At 50.2% G+C, this 24,080-nt stretch overlaps 10 protein-coding genes across 10 annotated transcripts; 5 read left to right on the top strand and 5 right to left on the bottom strand.

The window, feature by feature from the left end:
• Positions 1–312: 312 nt before the first annotated feature.
• On the bottom strand, positions 313–4,352 carry CI109_106772 (uncharacterized protein; the record flags this gene model as incomplete). The annotated part of the gene is made up of 10 exons (XM_032002163.1): positions 313–983; positions 1,050–1,212; positions 1,273–1,917; positions 1,978–2,124; positions 2,181–2,616; positions 2,671–2,960; positions 3,021–3,879; positions 3,944–3,998; positions 4,102–4,144; positions 4,212–4,352. The coding sequence occupies 10 exons, from the start codon at positions 4,350–4,352 to the stop codon at positions 313–315; spliced, it is 3,450 nt and encodes a 1,149-aa protein (XP_031863720.1).
• Positions 4,353–4,960: 608 nt separating this feature from the next.
• CI109_106771 (50S ribosomal protein L36) lies at positions 4,961–5,429 on the top strand (the record flags this gene model as incomplete). Its single annotated transcript, XM_032002164.1, has 3 exons — positions 4,961–5,241; positions 5,313–5,361; positions 5,418–5,429. 3 exons carry the CDS (start codon positions 4,961–4,963, stop codon positions 5,427–5,429), a joined length of 342 nt encoding a protein of 113 aa, XP_031863721.1.
• Positions 5,430–5,701: 272 nt separating this feature from the next.
• CI109_106770 (uncharacterized protein) lies at positions 5,702–8,524 on the bottom strand (the record flags this gene model as incomplete). The annotated part of the gene is made up of 10 exons (XM_032002165.1): positions 5,702–6,034; positions 6,105–6,133; positions 6,202–6,270; positions 6,333–6,381; positions 6,446–6,477; positions 6,561–6,906; positions 7,035–7,369; positions 7,495–7,657; positions 7,843–7,986; positions 8,114–8,524. 10 exons carry the CDS (start codon positions 8,522–8,524, stop codon positions 5,702–5,704), a joined length of 1,911 nt encoding a protein of 636 aa, XP_031863722.1.
• A 380-nt stretch (positions 8,525–8,904) lies between these two features.
• Positions 8,905–10,680, bottom strand: CI109_106769 (uncharacterized protein; the record flags this gene model as incomplete). The annotated part of the gene is made up of 6 exons (XM_032002166.1): positions 8,905–9,357; positions 9,475–9,603; positions 9,828–9,989; positions 10,064–10,179; positions 10,260–10,412; positions 10,638–10,680. 6 exons carry the CDS (start codon positions 10,678–10,680, stop codon positions 8,905–8,907), a joined length of 1,056 nt encoding a protein of 351 aa, XP_031863723.1.
• Positions 10,681–11,719: 1,039 nt separating this feature from the next.
• On the top strand, positions 11,720–13,202 carry CI109_106768 (uncharacterized protein; the record flags this gene model as incomplete). Its single annotated transcript, XM_032002167.1, has 8 exons — positions 11,720–11,818; positions 11,885–11,934; positions 12,007–12,407; positions 12,470–12,535; positions 12,589–12,612; positions 12,668–12,734; positions 12,809–13,026; positions 13,084–13,202. 8 exons carry the CDS (start codon positions 11,720–11,722, stop codon positions 13,200–13,202), a joined length of 1,044 nt encoding a protein of 347 aa, XP_031863724.1.
• A 791-nt stretch (positions 13,203–13,993) lies between these two features.
• CI109_106767 (uncharacterized protein) lies at positions 13,994–15,281 on the bottom strand (the record flags this gene model as incomplete). Its single annotated transcript, XM_032002168.1, has 5 exons — positions 13,994–14,317; positions 14,372–14,412; positions 14,510–14,594; positions 14,682–14,741; positions 14,838–15,281. 5 exons carry the CDS (start codon positions 15,279–15,281, stop codon positions 13,994–13,996), a joined length of 954 nt encoding a protein of 317 aa, XP_031863725.1.
• Positions 15,282–15,804: 523 nt separating this feature from the next.
• CI109_106766 (V-type proton ATPase proteolipid subunit) lies at positions 15,805–16,801 on the top strand (the record flags this gene model as incomplete). The annotated part of the gene is made up of 6 exons (XM_032002169.1): positions 15,805–15,899; positions 16,106–16,214; positions 16,305–16,341; positions 16,403–16,557; positions 16,631–16,720; positions 16,784–16,801. 6 exons carry the CDS (start codon positions 15,805–15,807, stop codon positions 16,799–16,801), a joined length of 504 nt encoding a protein of 167 aa, XP_031863726.1.
• A 593-nt stretch (positions 16,802–17,394) lies between these two features.
• On the bottom strand, positions 17,395–18,816 carry CI109_106765 (adenylate kinase; the record flags this gene model as incomplete). Its single annotated transcript, XM_032002170.1, has 4 exons — positions 17,395–17,645; positions 17,756–17,937; positions 18,204–18,565; positions 18,754–18,816. The coding sequence occupies 4 exons, from the start codon at positions 18,814–18,816 to the stop codon at positions 17,395–17,397; spliced, it is 858 nt and encodes a 285-aa protein (XP_031863727.1).
• A 713-nt stretch (positions 18,817–19,529) lies between these two features.
• Positions 19,530–20,897, top strand: CI109_106764 (uncharacterized protein; the record flags this gene model as incomplete). Its single annotated transcript, XM_032002171.2, has 7 exons — positions 19,530–19,638; positions 19,745–19,852; positions 19,917–19,981; positions 20,065–20,213; positions 20,271–20,318; positions 20,380–20,554; positions 20,622–20,897. 7 exons carry the CDS (start codon positions 19,530–19,532, stop codon positions 20,895–20,897), a joined length of 930 nt encoding a protein of 309 aa, XP_031863728.2.
• Positions 20,898–21,102: 205 nt separating this feature from the next.
• Positions 21,103–24,012, top strand: CI109_106763 (uncharacterized protein; the record flags this gene model as incomplete). Its single annotated transcript, XM_065967908.1, has 4 exons — positions 21,103–21,113; positions 21,431–21,493; positions 21,638–21,668; positions 21,865–24,012. 4 exons carry the CDS (start codon positions 21,103–21,105, stop codon positions 24,010–24,012), a joined length of 2,253 nt encoding a protein of 750 aa, XP_065823980.1.
• Between the last annotated feature and the right edge of the window lie 68 nt (positions 24,013–24,080).

Raw genomic sequence — 24,080 nt, 5'->3', positions numbered from 1 at the left:
GAAATAGGATGGACCATACAACCGAAGACATTTCATTAACTCTGTTGCTTTGCTCATTAATTCACTCCACATTCCTTACACTCGATGACGCGTGGTTTTTTCGTTCACCACTGTAACTCATCCCTTCCAACCTCCGTACTCTGTCTCCTGTTTCCTCCTTGCGACGTAGACTGATGACGTCTGCGAACGCACTCACAACACAAGTCCATAGAGATATCATATCATACCATACCATATCATTACTACAAGGAACAAGATAAATCAGATAATGAAAAACAACGTAGCAGATCTCTGAACCAAAAGAGCACACATTTATATAATGAATCCAAGTTTCTCCGCCAAGTCCCCTACACCCACTACCCCACCGCCATGAACTGGAGGCTGAGCTCCCGATTTGGCTTGTCCGGCTCCGTCGCCCAACATGTTCAGAGCGAAGGTATCCGCATCCACACCTGGACCTAACAATGGGACGCCATCTATCTCAGAGAACACTCTAGAAGCCCCTTCCGTTGTGGGGTCATTTGCAACGAGGCTGACACCACCTTCTGTTTGAGCAAAGAAACTCGAGAAAAGCTCTGCAGCTTCCGCACTGTCCCATCCAGGCAAATTTGCAGCTGCGTCACCGTTACTTGGAGTGGAAGACGACTGCGTGGAAGGTGTCGCAAGAGTGGTCGGGTTCGATTTCGCGGACCCTGACGAAACCGCGGTCGCCGTCGTCGGTATGGGCGCTCTGGTCGAAGCCGGATTGGATTGATCGTGTAATGTTTGCGCCCCTGTACCGTGAGGTGATCTTCGAGCATAAGACGCTGACCGGTTCGACAATTCTCCCGCGACTCCTTCACCTGTTCTTGTGAATGTTCGAGCTTTCTTCAACATGTCGCCGTATCGTACTCCAGAGAACACATTGGTTCCGGGTTCAGATGGAGGGGTGGCATTAAGCGTAGTCAAAAGTGCCTGTGCCAACCAATACAACGGCAGAGCGTCTAATTGTATCCAGCCACGTCAGCGACTGTCTGCATATGGTGCAAAGCGTCTTGATTTTAGCTTACCTTCGCAGTAATTTAGTGTCTCTTTTGGAAGTAAGCTCTCCTCTGAGGGCTGAGATTCTGAGCTACTCCTGGTATCCCCTGATCGTTCTTCGGGTCGAGGAGATGCTTTTCTCGCGTCTAGCGGACTCGAACAGAGGGAATCAAAGTCCCATCCCTCTCGCCACTATTGAATTATTAGCTGGTCAGCGACGTAGTGCGTCGATTCGCATCAGTGTTAACGCACCTTTTGCAGACCTAAACTGAATCGTCCTCTCAAACTTTCCCTGGTTATACGACCCAGATCCGTACCATCCTGCGCTAACATCTTCGTGTGTGGCCTCAACCAACTGCAGCCTACCCAGAGATCGGTCAAGTCGCGCCAGTCACCTCTGTCTCGCTTTCCTTCTCCAATGTCCATGACCCCTCTCAACAACGTTATGACCATCGCGCATCTAGCAAATGGTCCCATGTCAGTCTGGTTGAGCAGGTTGTAGTACTGAGTATCCGAGTTCTCGTGAAGCGAGTCAAACGATCCATATGTCGGAAGGAAGAAAATGCGCCGCATAGCTTCGTCCATTGTCATAGGTCGATAATTCTTCACTGCTTTGAGCCACGCCTCGGCAGTTGGAGCCTTCCACAACGTGTCAGGCGCAGGCAAGGGCACATATGACACCTCACATGTCGAAAGAATGCAGGGTATGTTCGATTCTAATGCCGAGACCGTATCGAGCTGGTAGACGAGAAAAGCCGTTCGTCGACGAGTCTCAAGGGAGATCCATTGTCGCCAACATCGATCGAGATCGCTCGGAGTATACGGCTGGACGGGGGTCGCGATTTTCGTTTCGAAGTGCTCGGCCTCTGGTGTGTAGAAACCTATCTGTCGAGTGATCTGTGGAGAAATGAGAATGAGCAAAAGCCGAAGGGTGACCATTCAGTAAAGAAAACTTACATTGACAATCGTGCCCATATACATGTTCGCGGTCAGGCGCTCGCTATCGCTTCCGCTTAGAAAATTGGGGGCGTGATACAAAATCAACGCTTGAAGCAGGGCGACGTTGTACTCGGTCATCAATACACCCTTCGCAAGGGAGAAAGACTGTATAACGTCGTCAGCAGTCAGAATCGACATTTCGGATGGCTTCATGTGCTCACCTTCACAAGCATGTTGGTCTTCTCGCTTCGAACGATAGTACCATTCTGCCATCCTAATACCTTTTTCGCGTCTTGTGCTCTTTCACTTCCAGCGGTCTCCTCCCAACTTTCGTGATAGAGATTTTCCCAGCTCTGGTCTGGTACCACAGGCCCATCTAGAGTGTCTTGTTGAGGGTGACCGTAGGTCGTGTGACTTGTCCATATCAGATCGTCTGAATTTGTAACGTTCTTGTTCGTTTTAATGCCGCCGACCGTGCAAATGGCGAAGGCGAGACATGCAGCAGTATCGATAAGTTTGAATGTCGGCATGTGCAAGAATGAAAAGTGGTTCAGAACCGTATGGAAGGTACGGCATGCCATTGTAGACAATGTCCGCAAGGGAGGAAGCGCCCAGTGAGGGATCTGGTAACACCCAGCAAATCGTTCTGCTGGTAAACTGAAACATTTCAAGTCAGCTGCCAGACCTGAGTGAGACTATGCGATGACTCACTAGAAACGGCTATGCTTGTCACCCCACTCGCCTCCCGCCAACGCCGACATATTCGAACTCTCTAACCTTAGTAGAGGTCTCTCAGGATTGGGATTGGTGATGGTTTGTGGCATTTCGTTCATAGCGAGCTGTTCGAGGATATTCATGATTGTAGGGGAGGCAGGAGCGTTCTCATTGTTCGTAGCAGTCGGAGTCGCTGAACCATTGCCTACAGCTGACGGTGAGAAGAGAGATGAGATCAGGAAGGGCGAAAGGGGACCAGAAGAGGAGTTTCCAGCGAATAGTTGTTGCTGAAAGACATCTCGTCAGTCTTAACCACTTTTGTCAAAGAGATGGAGGATTAAGCTTACCCAGGCATTGGCGTTGGAATTGGACGAGTTTACGTCTTTACTGTTCGACACTCCCTCGCTGCCCAATCCGGACAACCAGCTCATCGTGTTCAGAAAATTTCCTACCAATGGTTCCGACCCAGCGAGTGTTGGATCAATGGGAGGATCGGCTTGCAGTGGTTCACCGTTTGTAGCACTATCAAGAGTGGGGCCATTGGTATCCACAGGGGCCGCATTGTTTGAGCTGACGCTGCCGTTTCGACTGGCGGCTGCTTCTTGTTCGCGATTCGCAGCCACTGCAGCTTCCATCATCATGTTGATAGTCGGGTTGCTTGCCCATTCTGGTAAGTCCTTGTTGGGATCGTTGTTTTCACCCGAGGGAACGCCTCCAGGATAGGCCATGGACAACAGGACCGAAGCGTCCTCAAGATGGTTCGGATCATTCAAGCTATGATACTGTTGATTCTGCTGAAACATCGGTAGGAGATGAGGGGTGTAATTCGGGTTGTCTGATGGGCCGGAACCGTAGAAGTTGCTTTCAGCGGAGTATACACCTCCATTACCCATTCCGTTGTGTCGCCCGAACCGACTACCTTCTGGATACCGATCATCATCATCGTCTTCAAAGTCATCCTCGAGACTGGGATCGATTCTCGGATCAAGTCGCGAGCGAGACGCAGCTTGTTCGTCATCGCCGCTACTTGGTCGAGGATGTTTTCGACTTCTCTGATGAGAAGGTGACGCCTCTCTCGCGTCGGTACGAGACGATGAGATGGGGACGCCAGGGTAGTTTCGGTGAGGTGCGGGAGGGGAGTGAGAGTTACGGTCGGTTGGTGGAGGGGTAGGATGACATCGTCGACGGTGACGAAGGAGCACGTCGCTGATGAGAAAGGATGATTAGTCAGCAACGACCAAGGTAGGTGAAGGGGGGCTGGATAACTCACCTTCGAGCGAATGCTTTCGTGCAGTCTTTGCATTGGAACGGTCTGTCATCTTGATCTGTGCAAGAATATGTGAATTAGCTTTTTTTTGGCTAATTTTGGTTGGACCAAACGAGATTTGACGGCCAAGTACGAGGCGGAAAGAGCCAAAGAATACGCACGTTTACGTTGATGTCGTTTCAAATACTCCATCCTACTATACATCTATTACCGACAGACAGAACGTCAGTCACGACAATCCATATGTATATGGTACATGATCCCAACTGACCTGTCCACAACCTGGGAATGGACACCCAAAAGTCTCCTTCTCTTTACCCTCTTTACCTCTGCCGCTCCTCCCTTCATTGGCACTTCCGATAACAGCGACAGGGGAATCATCCCCGATGCCGCTCTGCCTCCTTGCAGGCATTTTCGGTCACGATACTATTCCTCTGTATCGAGGTGTATACAAAGTAAATAGATGCGGTGGAGGGTTTTTTCCGCTATTTCGGGCACTTGGCGTGGTCGTGTATGGTGGAGGTGGAGGGGGGGGAAAGGAGAGAAAGAGGCGAGTAGTATAAGGTTTCAATGATGGGCCTGAAAGTGATTCTTTTTCAAGTTCACACGCCCTTCGAGTCGGCAGGCGAGCAGGTACTCGATGTGCTGATTGTCGATGAGTGAGAGCAGTCTTTGTCGAGACTGTTTGTGGAGTGAAAAGTGTGGTGGATAGGTGTAAGGAAGAGGTGAACTGAATGAGTGGAGGTTGTAGAGTGGAGGGGATGAGAGTGAGTGATTAAAAGAAGCGATGCTTTGCTCTCCCAGCAATCAAAAAGAAGTGCCAGGTATAATGCAGCTCAGGGTAAATATACTATCTCCGGAAATATCCGAGTGTGGCAACCAGTGAGCCCCCCTTCGAAGCTATCGACCGGACTTCGTTGCATGGACTTTTGAGTTTCGTGACTTTCAGATACACTACTTGACCTATACATAATCTCTCAACAACAACAATATCCATACACACGGCTAGATCAGTCAACGATGCTCCAATCACTGCTGAGAAGAATACCACGAGTCTCAATCTCTTCGGCCGGTCCTTCAACCCCTCGGTTCTGTTCATCATGTCCTCCTCGTAATGTCCTTTCCTCCACATCCTCTCTCGCTCGACCACGACCCCCTTCCATCGCTCAGCAATTACTCTCACCTCTCACTCGACCATGTCTCACACCTCGATTCGCGAGTCCTGTCATGTCACAAGTGCGAGGGATGAAAGTGAGGAGTAGCGTCAAGAAGTTTTGTGATGGGTGTTCGGTCGTCAGACGGTGGGTTTAGGCAACTCTCGTGCAGACTGAGTTCGGACCTCTTTGCTGATAATATCTGTTGGATATCATAGGAAAGGAAGAATATACGTCATTTGCTCAAAGAACCCCAAACATAAGCAGGTACGTTATTTAATAAACATCTTCATTTGCAGCTCCAAGCTGACAATCTACTAAAGCGACAAGGATGAGGAGGATGATTATCTACATGCACATGACACTGCGTTTCATGATCTACGAAGGGATCGGAAGGTCGCTAAACCCCACGGCTCTGTCCGTTTCGTTCAAGACTGATCTCTGCAATACGCTAAACATGTAGAAGACCTGAGCTGCGCAGATCGATATCGAAATACTCGGACTGTCCACCGGTACCTTCAAGCAAATCGGCACTTCTAAGCTCGAAGGCATAAGCCTTTGAATGTCCATAACATCTTGACTCGTACACAACATCATACTAACCCTTCTATACTTTTTGCTTCTTGAAGAACCCATCAAGACTCTCATTCCCACTTCTCTTCCTCCTCTTCTCTCTTTCTTCCTCCCCTCTCTCAGCTCCCGACTTCTCCCTATCAGCTCCCGTCTCCTCATGCATGACTCTCAGCTTCTCCTCCGCACTTCCATCCAATACCTCCGGAGCATCACCATGAAGTGCTAGCGAATAGGCATTCTTGATTCGCGCTATGCAGAGGTTCTTACATGCTTGTTCGTCGAGCATAGGGAGGGGATAATCTTCCCCGATGATGCAGTTCGCTTTCTGTTGGACTCCGATAGGAGCAAGGTGCGGGGCGTAGATGTACTGCGCACGACCAACAAGTCAGCGTCGGACCAGTGTTCAAGGAAGATGGCCGACAGTGACGACTACTCACCTTGTCGGGGTAATCTTTGAGCTCCGGACCTTTCGGAGTACTATCAGCCTGACTTGGTACGAAAAAAGTCATGGCCTTGACAACGGGATCGACTCACAATACTTGCGCACCAGAGCGCCCGTCTTGTCCGTTTTCTGCGGCCATGACACCAGTCCATAGACACGGACTGCGGTATGATATCATCTTCATCAGCGCGGCAGTGCGACTGCGCGATCCGCGTCAACTTACAGTATTGAGAAAAGAACGCCGAGCAACTCAACCACATCCAGTTACCCGGCTGGATACGGTCAACAACAGTCAGCTCACATCTCAATGGACGGTCGAGGTGTATGGAGACTCACATTCGATGCCGGATCCCAATCTATCAGCCATTCTGCGATTCCAGAAAGACGCATCAGTTCCACCAACAAATGACAACGACAATGTCTGCTTCGTTTTGCCTCCCGTTTCACTCACCATCAAAGACTTCCATCCCTCTCTCCCAGGAGATATAACATTGTCCCCTTGTCAAGAAACAAGCGACACTATGTCTGGCCAAATGATGTATCCATCCTTCCACTTTCAACTGTCTCATACACGCGTCTATCCATGGGAAACCCGTCCTTCCTTCTCGCCATGCCTCAAACCTCTCTTCAGCTTCTTCGTTATCCGACCGCGGACGAGGTGAGATTTCTTGGCCTGATTTGGGATCGTATTGATTTTGAAGGGACCAGTCTATGAAGCGACAGACCGAATTGCCTCGGATTCGCTCGAAATGCGGTGTACAAGCTTCGGCGCAAGCGTACATATCCCTGAACTGCAGCTATAGAGGGGCAACTAGGTATCAGCCTTCGTAGCGGAAAAGACTGGTCCTCGTAGTGTAGCAATATCTCGTACTAAGCCGCTACCGGCCGTTACGCCCGACCCCAGATTTTATGGATCCAAACTCACCTGACCGAACATATTCTCTGGCTCTTTCGTCTCCCCTTTGCCTCCCTTCTTCCTCCAAGTATCAATCACCTCTTTACAACCCCACCATATCTCTCTGACGCCCACACATCCAAACTTGATATACGGACTCAATAGGGTCGTGCTTGGTTCCAGAGACGTTGGCTCACTACGCGGTTTCGAAAACGTAGCTACGGCTGTGGGGTTGGAGAGGAAGAGGGAGAGACGACGGTGTGCTTCGACCGTGCCACCGCGGATGGTGGTGGTTGAGGGAAGGAAGCCGAGTTGAGACATGGTAGGAACGGAGAACGGGTCGACAAGCGGTCCAGTTAGGTGTTCTGTGTGATGAGGAAGTCAGTGCAAGATCATGGGGGAAAGGAAGGAGTTGTGTAAGGAGTGCAGGTGAAGTGATCATCATGAGTGAGTGGAGGAGAAGTTTAGGCGAAAAGAGGAAGTCACTCACCAAAACAAGTATCCACCTCTGTCCTGATATGTGCATTCAGATCCTCCCCTTCATATCTCCCCCAATCTTCATCCCCTTCAGTGCCAAGATGACCATCGCCAGGATCTGGTATGCGTTCAGGCGGTTGATTAGGCCGTCCTACCGGACCCATCTTGTTCGTAATCTGTTAGCCGATCAGAAGACAGCGTCAGCGTTTCACCAAGAGACATCGGTGACACGCAATCTAAGAACAGCATCGTTTGCCTCCTACTCATTGGAGAGTATGGCATATGTTCACCTTCGGCGACCAGGAGGAACATGGTTGACATAGTAAGGAAAATGAAGGAGGAAAGCGATACGCTCACTCACACTTTGCCATTGATGTAACGTCATTGTCGGTTTATTGCTATTTAACTTCCCAACTTCTGCAGGATCATAGAGGTGTCTCCCGTGCACTTCGATGATCTGTACTCCGCACTCTGAGGCAAGATCACGTATTCTCTGATCTCTTATCTGATTGGGAATGTGCGAATACACTATCAGCAATGTCCTAATCCGTATATGTAGATCACCAATCTCGTTTGTGATGGAATCTCGATTGTGGGCATGGGTTTCTCAGTCGGGACTGGCTGTCACTCACCCTTGAATAGGCATTACTATCCTTCTCATAAACGAGATGTGTGATTCCCCACTCTTTCCATACCTTTTTCAATACCAACTCTGGTCTACCTCTGAATACCCACAACCTCTGTTTACTATTCAACTTCCCATATTCTTCACTTATGACTTTCATACTTTCCAACAGGAAAGACCATCGATTGAGTCCTACACGATGTTTGTATACGTATTCCGGATCGAAGCACCATATTGGCCAAAACGCTTCGATGTGGGGTATAGATAGGGCGGTGGAGAGCGCGGGGGAGTCGGTGAGTCGTAAATCTGTACGATGCCAATAGACCACTCGAGCAGGTTTGGTATTGCCGTCAAATAAAGCGGGCGTTGGCGTGGGAGTCGGTTTAACCTCTTGCTTCACAGATCGTTGCGGTGCCATTTTGATCAGCACAAACGTACAGCGTCGACTTTGATTATGTATTAATAGGTATTGTACAGTTCCAGTAATTGTGTCACTGTCGACAACAACAACACCAACAACAACATCAATCTAAATTACCATCTCATGTCACACCGTCGATCGTCGTACCTGCTTTCGGATCGACGTAAATAGTGATCGGCCTCCACCAAGGAGCCCCGTAAAGACACACACCCAACGTATATTCATATTCATACGATAAAAAGCTAATAAAGTATAATCTCGCTGCTTGAACCCCCCCTCTCTACATGGCTATACACCTATCATACATGGCTCTCTCCCCTCTGCATCTCTTAGCATCTTGACACCGCAGCACACAATCTATTTACACTCCTTGGAGCTTAGAAGAACAAATAAGTCATGACGAAGACACCGACAACCAATCCTACGACCACCTCGAGAGGAACACCTTGAGTACCGCTGACACCAACGGCCTCCTTCGCCTTCTCCACAGCAGTCTCAGCACCAGAGACGGCAGCACCGCCTCTCTTCCGCAGTCCAGAGACTTGGGGACCACGAGCCTCTTCAAGCTCTGCACGAAGTCTGTCAATCTCCTTGAGCGCGACGGAGAGCTTGTCAGAGTCACTAGTGGTGGCTGCTAAAGATTGCTCGAGGGCATTGTTGGTAACGCCAACATCGGAGGGACCCAGGGGAGGAAGAGTGGCGGATTTGGGTTCGGGCGCGGAAACAGGGGAAGGTTTCAATACTTCGACGGGGACAGGGATAGGCCTGTCCTGGGCGGGAGGAAGGGTGTGAGATTGGGAAGGCGATGATTGGGCGTGGCTGAAAATGGCCTGAAAATCAACAGTAGTGTATCAGCTATTGTCATCTTTGCACGGCGTTGGGTCTGATATATGTCATGTACAAGAGCGAAGATGAGTGGGAAAAATGTGATGGATGTGACGACCAACCACGACAGGCTTGTAGATTGGCTTCTCGAGCTCCCAGTAGGAGAAGCCCGCATTGCGGAACAAGTCCGGATCATATTCTTTGTCAGGTTCAGTGGTCCATTTTGTCAGGCCGTCACCAGGAGCATTGTGCTTGACACGAATAAGGATGTGCAGAAGATTGAATGAATGAGAAGTGGAAAGGACGTGATTTGAGGAGTTTGCGTTGTCATATTGACGAAAGGATGTGTCAAGGTATTGACAACGAGTTCAGACAGTTCAAAGCGAACACGTATGTGATCCGGTGGAAAAGATCGACCGTCAAACCCAGAACCCCAACCACAACGGCGACGATGAGACTGGGTAACGACACTCACCGAGTCCTCAATCCTGCTCGCTTCTCCAGGTGCAGGGGTACCTTCATCGCCCTCCTCTGGTATCCCGTTAGCGTTTGAGGATCCGTCCTCCGCAGCGATGTATACGACCTTGATCTTCTGCTCGTTGATCGCAGCCTTGTTGGTCTTTTCGATGTTCGCCCACTATTGTCGTTGCATACACTTCAGTGATCTCCTCAAATACCAGGAAAGGCCAAATGGAAACAAGGTGGACTCACCAATTCGCCAAGCGAGTGGAGCTCCTCATCCGGAGAGATGTAGGCAGATTGAACGAGGAACTTGTCCTTGCATTTAGCATGAGGAGGAGGCTCGGTCGCTAAAGGCTGCAGCAAGACTGCAACGATATTGTCGTCAGTCACTGCGACTTCTATCCTCACCTCGTTGCTCAAACGCCACGGACAGCCAAACACTCACCCTGAACCTCTACAGTCTGTCCAGCCTCAACTCGTCCCGAGTTGGGTCTAACGGAGTATTGTCTAGGAGCGGTGGTCTTGACTTTGAAAGCGACAGGGTGAGGGTTACGGTTGTGGATGTGGAGAGATCGCTTGACGAGAACGGTGAGGGGTCCTGGAAAAAGGGCGGGCCGTTAGCGATTTGCAGGATGCGCAAGATGGACAGACAAGCAGCAGCAGAGTTCGATAGGCAACGCGAAGAGATTAGTCCTGTCTGGCAATCTACTATCTCTCCATCGCCGTCTCAAAGGCGAGTAGCACCCGCACGATGATCCACATCGCTGAGCTGACAACATCCGGCCTTGACCGAATTGAACAGAAGCTCCTATCATGTACTCACGAGGGAAGCCCAACTGAGTAGGAGGATCAAGTTCGACAGACATCTTGGCTGGCTGAAAGTTTGATCGGGACTAGTCGAGTAGGGTCGTGATATTCCAAATCAAGAGAGTTGGATGAAAGGGTGTTTTGACGGGAGTGACCGTTGATTGATAGTAGGGTCACTAGGCGGGGCAGAGCGACTTGCGTATCAGAGTGAGTAGAGATGACAATCAATCGAGCGGATAGACTTCGCAGATACAGTGGATTGTCCTTGTTTTGTTGTTGTTGTATAAGATAGATGAATAGGAAGCAGCTGTGTACTGTTGAATGATGGACGAAAGGAACGGGAAGTGAGCGGTGAGTGTGAGCGAGGCCATGACGATACCGGGTGTGTACTCAGGGTTATCCATGACTGCCACACGGCTAAATCTCCGATTCATGGTGAGCATAACGCCGATTGCCTATGCCTTGGACAGGTGAGGCATTAGTAGCGACAGCGAGGATAAGAGCAAGGAACAATGCATACAACCTAGGTACAAGTGCTGCAATCGCTCGCTCGGTACATCCCAGGCTTGTATGTTGAAAGATGGCGGTCGGCCGGTCTCCCAAGCAGTACGAACCCATGACGATGAACTCTACCGCAGACCGCCCCCGCTGGGTGTGATCGAATTGCCTCGCCGCCCAATACAATCTGCATGTACCACCTTCTTCGGCTTGCCCTACATCCTGACTGATACACAGCATACTCTGATACATGGTCATTGTAAATTCTACGACCTGGCGTATAAACGATTTTCCATCATCTCCATCGTTAGAATCTGTTTACGCCACTTGCCACCACCGAACTCGTGCAGTCACGTGATCTGATTGGGAATTGGGGCACCACTGCGAATGTGACGTTTCCCCGATAGGTTGTATTCAACGATAATAAAGCGCATCTCCCTCTCCACTTCGCCTAAGCAACTATACTCACATCTTCAGTCCATTCTAGGGTCTCTTACACTCGGCCAGAGACGTACCCACCACATCTGGTAGCTCGACAGAACCGCCACATTGGCTTTACTTGCTCTCAGACATCGTCTTGGTCGGATAGTATCCAGGACGATGAGTACACCACTTTCACCTCCTTCGCGACCACCTTCGCCGGCACCGTTGTATCGCAGGACTCCTGTCCGTATAGCTTGTGTACAGTATGATCCGAAAGTGAGTTGCTGGTCTGCCTATTGCCGCTCGTACAGATGTTCCAGAGCTGACTAAGATGACCTGTAGCTTGGGAAAGTCAAGGAGAACACTGCGAGAGTAGAGGAGTTGACAAAGGGGTGAGTGGGCTCCCTCCTCCCTTTGCAGCGAAAGCTGTATAGTAGGAATATTGCTCATGTTTATCTGCTCAGTCTTACACCAGGCTCGCTTGACTTGCTTGTATTACCAGAAATGGCATTATCGGGCTACATGTTCTCCTCTGCTATATCCATCCTGCCTTATCTCGAACCTCAACGTATCGGACCTACCTCACTCCTTGCTCGATCCCTCGCTCGGAGACTACGTTGTCACGTCATAGCCGGTTATCCAGAAGCGCTCCCGACCGCTCCTCAACCATCAAGCTCGAGTAGACCTTCGACACCGATGACTTCGCAAAGGAATAATACGGGTCCACACGAGATGAAAGATCTAGAAGGGGAGGGAGAAGGAGTTGGTTGGAATTCTGCCGTCGTGGTGGGCCCGAGTGGAGAGGTTGTGGGTAATTATAGAAAGACTTTCAGATTTGAGACGGATAAGACTTGGGCAAAGGAGGGTGAGTTGGCCAACGCATTGGAAAGACAGAACAGTCGAAACTCGTACTGACACACGAAACAGGCGACGGGTTCGTTCACTTTGATCTGCCAGAACCATTAGGTCGTGTAGCGGTGGGAATATGTATGGGTGAGTGATATCAGTATGGGTATCTGCGAGACAATACTGATCAGTACTTTCAGATATGAACCCCAAAGATTTCATCGGTGAGCTCGCATGATCCCACCCGATGGTGTCGCAACCAGCTAACATCTATCTCAGCCCCGTGGGATGCATTCGAACTCGCTACATATTGTCGAGAGAAAGCTGTAGACATGCTCATAGTCCCGTGCGTCTCGCCCCCCATCTTTCTTTATTCCCTCCGCATAAGCCACTGACATCTCGCATCCTACCATTTCGCAGTATGAATTGGCTCAGTCCTCCGGCTGAACCACCAAACGAGACGCCCGAAGAAGATCCACTAGCACCTTCGGAATCTAACCTCAATTACTGGGCTGCAAGACTACAACCCTTACACGACCCGACACCGGGATATACGTCTCAAGCGCCCGGAGATGCAGATCCAGAAGGAGGGAAGGAGGTGGTCTTCGTAGCTTGTAATAGGGTAGGAACCGAAGAGGGTGAGCTATAACGGTGAAACTTGAGCGGTGTGCTGATAGTAATTGGGGTATTCTTAGGAACAAAGTTTGTGGGAACGAGTTGCGTCATGACGGTATCTTGTAATCCGTCAAGGATAGAGTTGGTTGAATGTTGTAACATCTCAGAGGAGAGAGTGCTTGTCGCTACGGTATCTTAGCAACGTCATCTTCATTAAATTGTTTGTTTGTATGTATGTGATCGAGTCAACTCTCTTCGAAAGTCCAATCAACCGTACATCACCTGTTCACAATGCTCTTTGTTCTCTCAAATGGTCTTTTGTTTCGACAGGGGTATATATACAAATGTGACTGACTACACCATCTTGCCGATTCTCTTTCACAATCATCCTATCCCGTTATATTCCACTCTCAACTTTATAATAGTGACTATAATACTAGCACTGGCAAAGCGAGATGTTTATCCCAGCACCAGCGCGTCGTCTTCTCACTCGTGACGAGATCAAAAGAGTCGACGGTCTGAGAACTGCATTCAGGAAAGTTGACAAGACCGAATCTTTTGCTTGTAGTGGTACTCTGCCCCTCTCGACAGACAGAAGACTTTGCGAAGATTTCGTTGATCTATCATTCCGTCATGGAGGGTAACTCTATCGGTCCAGCCATGTGAGTTACAGCACATCACCGTCATTGACAGGGCGAGAATCTAACGATTTAATAACTTAAATCATCGTAGGACAGACACTTTTATATACCTACACCCGTACATGTCCATACGATACGTACTCAGTGACTTGGCATAGCAGAACAACATGTGCAGCATATGTTCTGGTCATGTAACCTGTCCTGCTTAGGAGAATGACAGTCAAAATGTGTTTGTGTCTATTATGTTACTCCACATTCATTGTCGTGTTGCCGAGTCCATCACGAGGCTTAAGTACAACAATATCATCAATTCTCGTCATGTTCGTATCGTCCATCCAGCTGCCGAAGTTCAATCGTTTCCGACCGTGTCCAAAGCCATACTCCCCACCTTCCCGTTCTCCTTTGCTTTAGCAGCCTTTCTCACGCCTCTCGGGACAAAAGTCAAACTACTTTCCATCTTCCCCATTTGTGTCGTCAGATAGTCCATATCCACGTCGGGCGTTGGACTTTTCTTCTTCGGGGATACTGTCCCATTGTCCTCTTCCTGAGCAGTTTCTTGTATTTGTTGACCATCGTTCGCGAGTGGTTGCGGCAGTGGCGCTTGTACTGGGTGATCTTTACGAGGTCGAATGAGACTGATTGCTAAGCCGTCTTGACGGACAATATCATTGAGCTAACAAGGCCCGATCAGCATGGCGCGAAGTGGTGTGTACAGGATGACACTCACACCATGATTCGTTATTGCAAAGAAATACTGTCTTGGATACTCTACAACGAGCATTTGAGTCAGCGCCACAACTCTGTACCATCTGGTAACAAGTGAGTCGGGAACAATTGGAGCCACTGTGATAGCTCTTGCACTCACTATGCTTGTCTATCAGATGACGACGACGACGTCTTGGATCCAGAAACTTTTTACCACACTGATCAGAAGGTAAGAAGCATTCGAACTGCGAGGGGGGGAGCGAAGAAACACCAATCGGTAAGTGGACTTGATCAATATGTCCCGTCAGACCGAAAGACGAGCCACGACTCACGATCTTTGCTCCGGACTCTTTCCGTTCTCTCGCTATTGGATCGTGTGTCTCTGTATGGTGCTGGGCGATATGATTTGGTCAGTCAGCTCCAGTTCAGTCCAGCTACTGTCACACGCTTCGGGGATTACCGTGCCATTTATAGCTGGATCAACTCACCAATTCTAGTAACCGCTCTTCAGGGAAAACCTTCATACATTCCTTCCATCTCTTTTGCCCTCTTGTACTGACAAACCCCTCCGGTACACTCCATCCATCTTCTTCCGCTCTACCTTTCCCCTTTTCCGGGGTCGAGGTTCCCCTCTCACTATCTTTATCTCTGATCGGTACTCTACATATCCACTTATGGAACGTCTCTTGGTGTCTTTCCAATTCGGGTTCGGTCGAATAGCTCGTCGAAGTGCCGGGTTGCGAACATGTCGGTGCGATATTACACGTATATGGTTTCAGAGTGGGTGAGGGGGCTCGATGATATTTCGGTGGAGGTTGAGGAGGTGATCTCGACTCGTCGGTAGAAGACGATGATCCGATGGATGAGCTTGAAGCCGATGATGCAGACGAGATAGAGCGAGGTCTCTTTGACCTCATTTGGGAAGATGACATGCTGTGCTAATATCATGCATGTAACACAATGATGCTCTCAACAGCTTAGATTACAAGCACTGTCATAACAATTCGAGGTGGACAACCTCCATCGCAAAGTCAAGCGGGAGAAGTGCCACATGATTCAAAACACCGTGTAATGCCGAGATGACCCCCTTCTCGCCTGGGTAGACTCACTCCGGCCCCTTCCTGACCTGTAGCACAACGCCTTGTCATCGGCGCTGGGCGGTTCATACATACATACATCCATCCCATCTCCATATCTTCATCTCGCTCCTTTCATCTGAACCAACCCTTGCGTCAAGCTTAGACCGATCAGTACTTGTGAGTTCTTTTCCGTGATAGACCCAGATCGATTATTGTATCAAGTTCACATTCACGGCGTAACGATCCACTTCTCGTCAACGAACACTTATCGCCGCCGCCGCCTTTATCGTCACAGAGCACAGAGCTGACATCTTTACCTTTCATCACAATCACGTAGCTATCGAATACCCCTTCACTCTAAACCAACTCAACCAAAATGTCGACAGTTGCTGAGCTTTGCCCCGTCTACGCTCCGTTCTTCGGTGCTATGGGATGTACTAGTGCGATCGTGTTCACATGTATCGGAGCTGCGTGAGTGATCTTTCTCTCTTTCAACCCTGATTCAAAGTCGTGAATTGTACCCCTTTATCGTGGAGGAGGACAGGATCGCCTCATACATCAGTCGTCTTGACCCTGCTCCTGCATAGCAGCGATGATCTTCATTCATATGCACATCCCTCCTCGTCATAGTGTTCCAACATTCACGACGATCTGGCTGACCCCTTACTTCCTTTCAGCTACGGTACCGCCAAGTCCGGTGTCGGAATCTCCGCCATGGCCGTCCTTCGACCCGATCTCATGATGAAGTGTGCTATCCCCGTCGTCATGGCTGGTATCATTGGTATCGTGCGTTGTCTTCCCCCTGCTGCCCCCACACGTGTGTAGGGTGGCCCAAGGATCTCACCATTGCTAACATGTCCTCGTTGCCATTTACAGTACGGTCTCGTCGTCTCCGTCTTGATCACCGGTAACTGTAAGCGACAGGTCTCTTGCATCCGACGTTAGGACGATAGCTGACCTTTGTTTTCGAACAGTGACCTCTCCCATGCCCCTCTACACCGGTTTCATCCAACTCGGTGCTGGTCTTTCCGTCGGTCTTGCCGGTCTTGCTGCCGGTTTCGCCATCGGTATCGTTGGTGATGCAGGTGTCAGGGGTACTGCTCAGCAGCCAAGGTTGTTCGTCGGTATGGTGAGTGATACGGTCAAATGACATGGAACCTTGCAATAATAAATACATGACTGACCGTTCGCGTTCTATGCAGATTCTTATCCTCATTTTCGCCGAAGTCTTGGGTCTTTACGGTTTGATCGTTGCTTTGATCCTCAACACCAAGGCGCTTGCGGGGTACGAAGTAAGTTCAGCCAGGCCTTTCTCTCTAATGATAGTACAGACCTGATAATCCATCCCTACATAGTGTCCTATGCCTCAATAAGCGTCAAGAAGCATCTCATCGATCCCTTCCTGAATACTTCATTATCCGCTCACATTGCACTCAGCAAAATTTCCCCTCCATACTTCTCCTTCAATATGGATCAAATGCACTCGTCTGATCTTGATCCTTGCTAGCTAGAATCGTTGTGTCCAGAGTTTTCAAAAAGAGGATGCACAGAAATGCAAAGACTGTTGAATGACGCCGGGGAGCATGAATGTCCAGATACCACTCTTCGTCTATATCTTGTCATGAAGTCTTGTCTGCCGTGGTATCGAAGATTGTTCCACCTCCACCTACTGTCATGAGACGAGAGCCAGAGAATCACAGCTGTGCCATGATTAGGGGTGTCAAGGGCCCGATTGCCATGAGTGGTGACTCGTACAGCACTCTGTTTCTTAGAGGCAGTCACGTCATGAGCCTGCCTGCAAATAACTTTCGTAAGCGCTGCAATGTGCACATCAATAATCTGTTTAATGAATGGGCTTCAACCATGCCGTCCCATGCAGATGCATTCAATCATGCTTTTATTTCTCATCCCTTTCTTTACGTTCACCTTCCCCGACCCAATCTATGACTACCTAATATCCATATATTTACGCCCTGACGGTCTTACCGTCCTTTGCACCTGCCAAGATAGTACTGATACTTGCCCAAACCAATTTAGGACTCTGAGCAGCATCGACGGGTGTCCAGACTCCCGTCTTCTTGTAATAATCTACGACGGGACCTGTCTGAGCGTGATAGGTCTCCAATCTCTTCTTGAGAGTTTGGACGTTATCGTCAGATCGTTGGATGAGCGGTTCACCAGTCTGGTCATCCGTCATGGACTTCTTGGGTGGGTTGACTTTGTCGCATGAATGATAGCAAGAAAAGAAGAGGACGAGGACGAGGAGGGGAAGAGGAAGAATTGATCAGCTTTTACCCTAACGGTTTGTCAAATGTCATTCGACGCACACTCTCGGTGGTAACTCCTACCACTGGCAGGGTGGACCAATCGACCAGTGATTCGAGAGATGAGCAAGGCGTCAGGGATCTTGAGCTCGATAGCGTGGTCGATAGCCTGCTTGTTCTCGGAGAGCATGGCGTCGAGCTTGGAAGCTTGAGGGACGGTACGGGGGAAACCGTCGAGGATGAAACTGCAGAGGAATAAAGGGTTAGCAAGCTGCGACTGGACGAACACACAATAAGGCATATGGGAAGAAGGAAAGTGAAAAAAAGCCCGCTTGAGCACGAGAGAGTGGAGCAGGTGACAAGCCAAGCTTCTCTTCCGGCGACATGTCATGATGTGAGGGTCCGGGAGATGAAATTCTCCATCGTTCCACCCTTTCAATCAAGTCCCCCTTGCCCCACCCAGCCGTCCTCTCGCTTCGCTCAACGGACTTCGCTCGCGGACGGCACTCACCCATTCTTGCACTCCTGGTTCTTTGTCAACTCCTCCTTGATCATACCGACCATGATCTCATCGCTGACCAAACCACCTTGGTCCATGATCTTCTTTGCTGCTTTACCCAACTCTGTCTGTCTGGAAACCTGCGATCTCAACATGTCTCCGGTGGCGAGATGACAGATACAGTATTTCTCGGAGATGTTGGGTGCTTGAGTTCCCTTTCCGGCACCGGGAGGACCGATGAGTACGAGTCGGGGAGCCTTGCCAGCTCCGGTAGTGGCAGAGGTGGAGAGACCAATAGCGGCTTTGGCGGTGTCAACGGCGGAGTGGACCGAGGTAGAGGTAGATTTCTCAAGTTGAGTGATCTTGTCGTTGAGCTGGTGGGTTTCGGAATGGGCGGAACAGAAAGTTGGAAGACACCACATGGAGCGAGAAGGACGAAGACGAGGGTGTGACCAATGGACCGGGATCATGTGAAAGGAAACAGCAATATGATAGGACACGATAGATACGCAACTGTCAGCACTCTACTACTACTCCCCGTTGACACACCCGCCAAGCTCACCTGAGAGACCAAGGTCTTGAGATACTCGAGCTCCGAGTTGCCAGAGGAAGAAGCGGACGCCATTGTGTGAAATGGAGGTTGATTAGGTGATAGAGAGCTGATATAGTCGTCGAGTTAGTTTGCACTTCGTCGTGTCTTGCTTCTCCATCACTCACAGATAGATGTGTGTTACTTTTTGATCGAAGTTTATAGTATGTTGTTCTAGATGGATACTCATTGTTTTTCTCATCGTCTACGGTCCGTCGTTACCCCCCATTCACATTCACATTCCCGACAACCGAACGAAACGTCTCTGTGCCACATCTAACAACGTTCCGCGGCGATTAATTCCATCGGTTATGTTAGGCTCTTCCCCCACGTGTCAGGTTTCTGGTTTCTGGGGTATACTGTAGAGAATGACGCGACTGAGTTGTTGGGCAGTTCCCGCACGGACCTCGTTTCATGCACAGCTAACTAAGGCTTGTTGACTCTTTTTTCTTTGTCAGAGCGATCATCCCGCTTTTCGATTCCAGTTTTACATCTCTCTTCATCCTGCATTATCATTTCCATTCTCACATTATTCATTCAATCAAAAAATCACATTCACGTTCTTTACGCATTCACGACCATTATAGGTGAGTGCGCAATCAACCTCTCCTTTGTCTGTTGAAACGGATGATCATCGCACAGTCCTTTCATCCCCGCTATGACCATTACGTCGCCTCACAACTACGCGAAAACAAATACTGATTTCTGATTCTTTTGTCTCGTCCAGCATAGTCTCATTTTCAATCAACATGTTCGCCCTTATCCCAGTGCTTGCGCTCCTTGCTGCGCCCGTTCTTGCTCAGTCCAACGGTACTGCTTCAACCCTCGACATTGAGGGCCTCCAAGCCAACTTTGAGCGTGAGTCGAGCACTACCATATCATCAGCCGTCACGTCGCCGTTGTATGAAAGATATTCAATACATCATACATCATTGCTGATCATTGTCGCCATTCACGCATTCAGAGGCCCAGCTCGTCCCCCAGTTGCTCCAGACTTTCGACCCCACCGCCGTCCTCACCGTCACTTTCGGTGGACAGGCCATCACCATCGGTCAGAACTTGAGCCAGTCTGGTGAGCTAGATCCTACGGCTTGTCACATACGTTGTTACGATCAACTAACCACCTCCCTCCATAGCCGTCGCCACTTTCCCCGACGTTTCCGTTACCCCTGCGGGCAACGCTACTTTCGAGGATGGCACTGTATGTTGTTTTGCCTCCTAGACACCTCCTGGCTACGTAGCTGTCGCGTCACACATCGCTAATGACCCCTTTAACTTGCACAGCTCTACACCCTTCTCATGGCCGATGCCAACGCCGTCGGCACTGACCAGACCACCACTGAGCAGACCCGACACTGGCTCGTAAACTCTGTCTCCCTCGCCACTGCCTCTGCCGCTCCTTACGCCATCAACTACACTGGTTCCACTGCCGTGTAAGCTATCCTATCATGATCTTTGTCTGCAATGTCACTGACCAATCATGATTGCAGCACTGACTACGCCGGACCTGGTCCTTTCGCCGGTACCGGTTCTCACCGGTGAGCTAAGCTACGACTGGGTAGTCGTATGATAGAAGCTGACATTTCAAATCACTCACAGATACGTCGTTGCCCTTTACGAGCAACCCTCCACTTTCACTGCCCCTGCCAACCTTTCCGCCGCCGGCACTCCTCTCGGTACTTGGTTCCTCCCCTCTTACGTCCAGGAGGCCGGTCTCGGTGATCTCATCTCAGCCAACTACTTCCAGGTTGAGAACGGTGTTGCTACCGTCACTGTGAGTCTCGCACATTGTGGACTTGATCCTTGATCCTTCCGGTTAGCTGATATATTCAACTGTTCAGCCCGAATCTACCACTGCCGTCAACTCCGCCACCCTTGCCGGCGCTGCTTCTTCCACCGCTGCCTCTTCCGCTTCCAGCCAAGCCAGCGGTGCCTCTTCCGCTGCCGGCTCTGCTAGCAAGTCTGCTTCTGGTGCTGCTTCCGCCACTTCTGCTGCTTCTACTGCTTCCTCTACCGCTGCCAAGTCCGGTGCTGGCAAGCAAGGTGTTGCTTGGGGTGTCGTTGTCGGAGGTATGGGTGTCGTCGGTGCCATTGTTGGTGCCGGCTTGGGCATGTAATCGACTTCTTGCTAGCTAGTTGTTTGCATCGTAGTGGAGGTATGGAGGAAGGATTTGTTATGTGCATGAATATGTGGACACTGGTTTGACGGCTACGTTGTGGATGCAATCTGTCTTCCGACATTTCATGTGAATGATGGCTTGACACATTAGCCCCATGCAGTCCTCATACCCAAATTGAACACGTGCTCCATATCCGTAAAATATGATGCATCAGTGCATTTCTCGTTCGGGTCGAGAATGAAGATAACCAAACGCCACTGCGCCACACGTTGTTGGGCTCGGACCTGAGGATTACCGGACAACCACCTTCGCGACGACACATCTGTGATCCTTTGTCACTGTATCGTTTTCAACATTTGTTTTGGTTATTCGTGCATCCCTATATTGATTACAGGATCGCTGGACAAGACAGGAGATCGAGTAACCACTCGTAGATCGACCATAAACGAAGAGCTACAGGAAGAGAGCAGACCAAAGCGCGACCAACCACGAGCTCGAACCGACTTGTGCTCCGCTCCGTTCTTGAACAGCCCGACTCTTGGAGTTGATCGAGTCCGAGGGTACACCTCGACAACAATTGAACGATTCACAATGTGAGTTTCACCATCACTCTCCAATCGTAGTCCAGTTTGCGTTCTTGCTTTGACCTAAGCAACTCGTTACCCTTCGTTCCATCGCGGTTTAAGTTTTACGGTTGTACGTTGAACGAATGAACCATGCTGACGACACTGGTGCAGGCCGTTACCTGTTGAAAGATCCCAAGGTAGTGTAAGTGTTTGAAACTCTTCGCAACTGATCAAGGCCGAGCTCGTGCTGATATGATCTATCCATTACCCATTCCATCCAATTCCACCAACGTCACACCACGTTATTTCCACCACAATCATAATCCTTACGCGAAACCGAATCTGCACACTACGCGTTATCTTCCTATCGTTGCTCTCGTTACTCGTCGCTTTGACAGGTTTCAGCCCTAGTTGCGCGATTCCAAACTGCCGCAGACCGGGACAAAGAGTCTGCTGCTCGCGAATCCCGTCGTGCGAGTCTTCAACCTCAATCGAATGGCGGATCACGTCGTGCTAGTGCTACAAATTCCACCACACCGGGAGTCACACCGAAATTGGACCAGGGGAATGGGATCTTCTCAGGACCTGGACCTGATGTTGATGGTGTGAACAATACTTCGGATGGGACTCGGGCTACGAAGGAGAATGGAAAGGACGGAGGAGGGCGTGTTGGAGACGTCTTGCACAAAGCTGGAGAAACGTTGAAGAAAGTCGAGGCGAAAGTCGTTTCGGCAGTTCCTATCACCTCCACCTCCTCGAACAAAGACAAGAGGGACAACAAACCCTCTGACATCAAGGTTGGCTCGTCTCCCTCCACGCCCGAGCCCGCGGCCAAACCGGTCGTCCCTCCCAAATCACCGAAACGAATGTCGAGTACGGGTGTCATGTCGCCCATCGTGGCTTCGTCCGATCAAATCCCAGATGCGCTGAGCCCAGCTAGTCCGACCGCGATGACTAAGGAGGCCAAGCCCCCTGGCAAGGCTGAAAAGAAGGCATCGAGCTCAAACGCGAATGCGAACATACCTTCAAAAGTTGGTGTTAGCAAGGCATCCACCGCGTCCGGTGCGAGTAAGGATAAGTCTGTTCCGAGTCCTAGAGCTACGACTGCCGCCACAACCCCAGCCAAGACAGCCGCTGCGACGGAGAAGAAACCCTTCCCCTCTCCTTCAACTGCGAATGGCAAAGCTCCCACCACAACAACCCCTTCGGCAGCGAAGCCTCGATCCAGACTTTCGTCCACGACTTCGTCAAACACCACGCCTCGGAATCGACTCTCCAATGCATCGACGACTCAAGGTCAGACTTCTACTTCCTCGGCTCACAAAACGACACCTTCCGCCACCATTCCCTCCGCGAGCCAACCTACCAAACCGCTCACACCCAATGCTACTGGTCCCCTTGCCCCTCGTCCGCCTCGACCAGCTTCCTCCCTCTCCCCATCTACATCAACACCGCATCACCCTAGTCCGCTCAAACCTCACTTGACAGGAACGCCGAGCAAACCAACCGCTTCATCACTTGCGAAAGCTCGAAGTCCACCGGCGTCAGCTCAACAACATACGCCCGCAAGTGGGGAAAAGGGACCACGACAGAGTCTAAGTTTGGGCAAAGCGAGTGGGAGTGGGGTGAAAGTTTCAAGTCGCAGACTTGGGAGCGCGAGTCCTTCGCCCGCTTCTGGCGCGGGCGCAGTCAAGACGGGAGAGAGGAGCGATACACCTACTAGGAAGAACACGATCTCGGGAAATACGAGTTCGAGATTGTTACAAGGTACAGCAGCTTCAAGAGCTAGAGCAGCAGCAGCGGCGGCGTCAGCAGCAGCCGGACATCCTACTTCCCTGTCTCAAAATACTCCCGCGAAAAGTTCTACGACACCGAGTAAAAACACCACAACCTCAACGCCGAAGACCGCGACTTCTGCTAGCAAAGCGAAGTCGACTCCTTCAACCAAGACTGCGTCAACCACTACTCCAAACTCGGCAGCGAAGGTCAAGACGAACGGTACGCCAACGTCAACTCCTATCAACGCGGCACCAGAGAGAATACCGCCTGTCGGGAGAAGTCCGATTGGGAGACTGGGTCTCGCCGCAGCCGGGGCGAAGAAGAAGTCTGCTTTGGGAGCAGGCAAGACGGGGACTGTGGTGATGCCAAAGGACGATGCAGAAGCCGCAACGCAAGCGTCACAGGAGGAAGGAAGTTCGAGTCTGACAGAAGGGTCAAAGGAGGAAGTACAAAGCGAGGAGAAGGAAGCGGTCGCAGAAATGAAGACAGGGGAAGAAGAAAAGACCGATACTTCACTTCAGCTTCAGGAGGAGAAAGAAGAGATTGAACGAATCACACATCATGATCCGAAAGCTGCAACGTCGGCACCGACAAACGAAGAGATCAAATCTCCAATTCCGAGACCTGTGACTCCTCCGCCTGATGCAGAGGTCCAATCTCATATTGTGGACAATGGAAATGCTTTGCGAGATGGAGGTTTCGGTGGGAGGGACGGAGAGGAAGGCGACGAGAGCATAGAGTTGGAAGAGATACCTGATGTTGAGTGAGATGGACGTTAGAGGAGAGCCAGTGCTTGGCCCATACGATACGAATAACATGCAACAAAGTTTCATGT

The sequence above is a fragment of the Kwoniella shandongensis genome, chromosome 13 (assembly GCF_008629635.2).
Source record: "Kwoniella shandongensis chromosome 13, complete sequence".
NCBI lineage: Eukaryota > Fungi > Basidiomycota > Tremellomycetes > Tremellales > Cryptococcaceae > Kwoniella > Kwoniella shandongensis.
The sequence above is the reverse complement of the archived record's forward strand: the minus strand, read 5'-3'. Positions and strand labels throughout refer to the sequence as shown.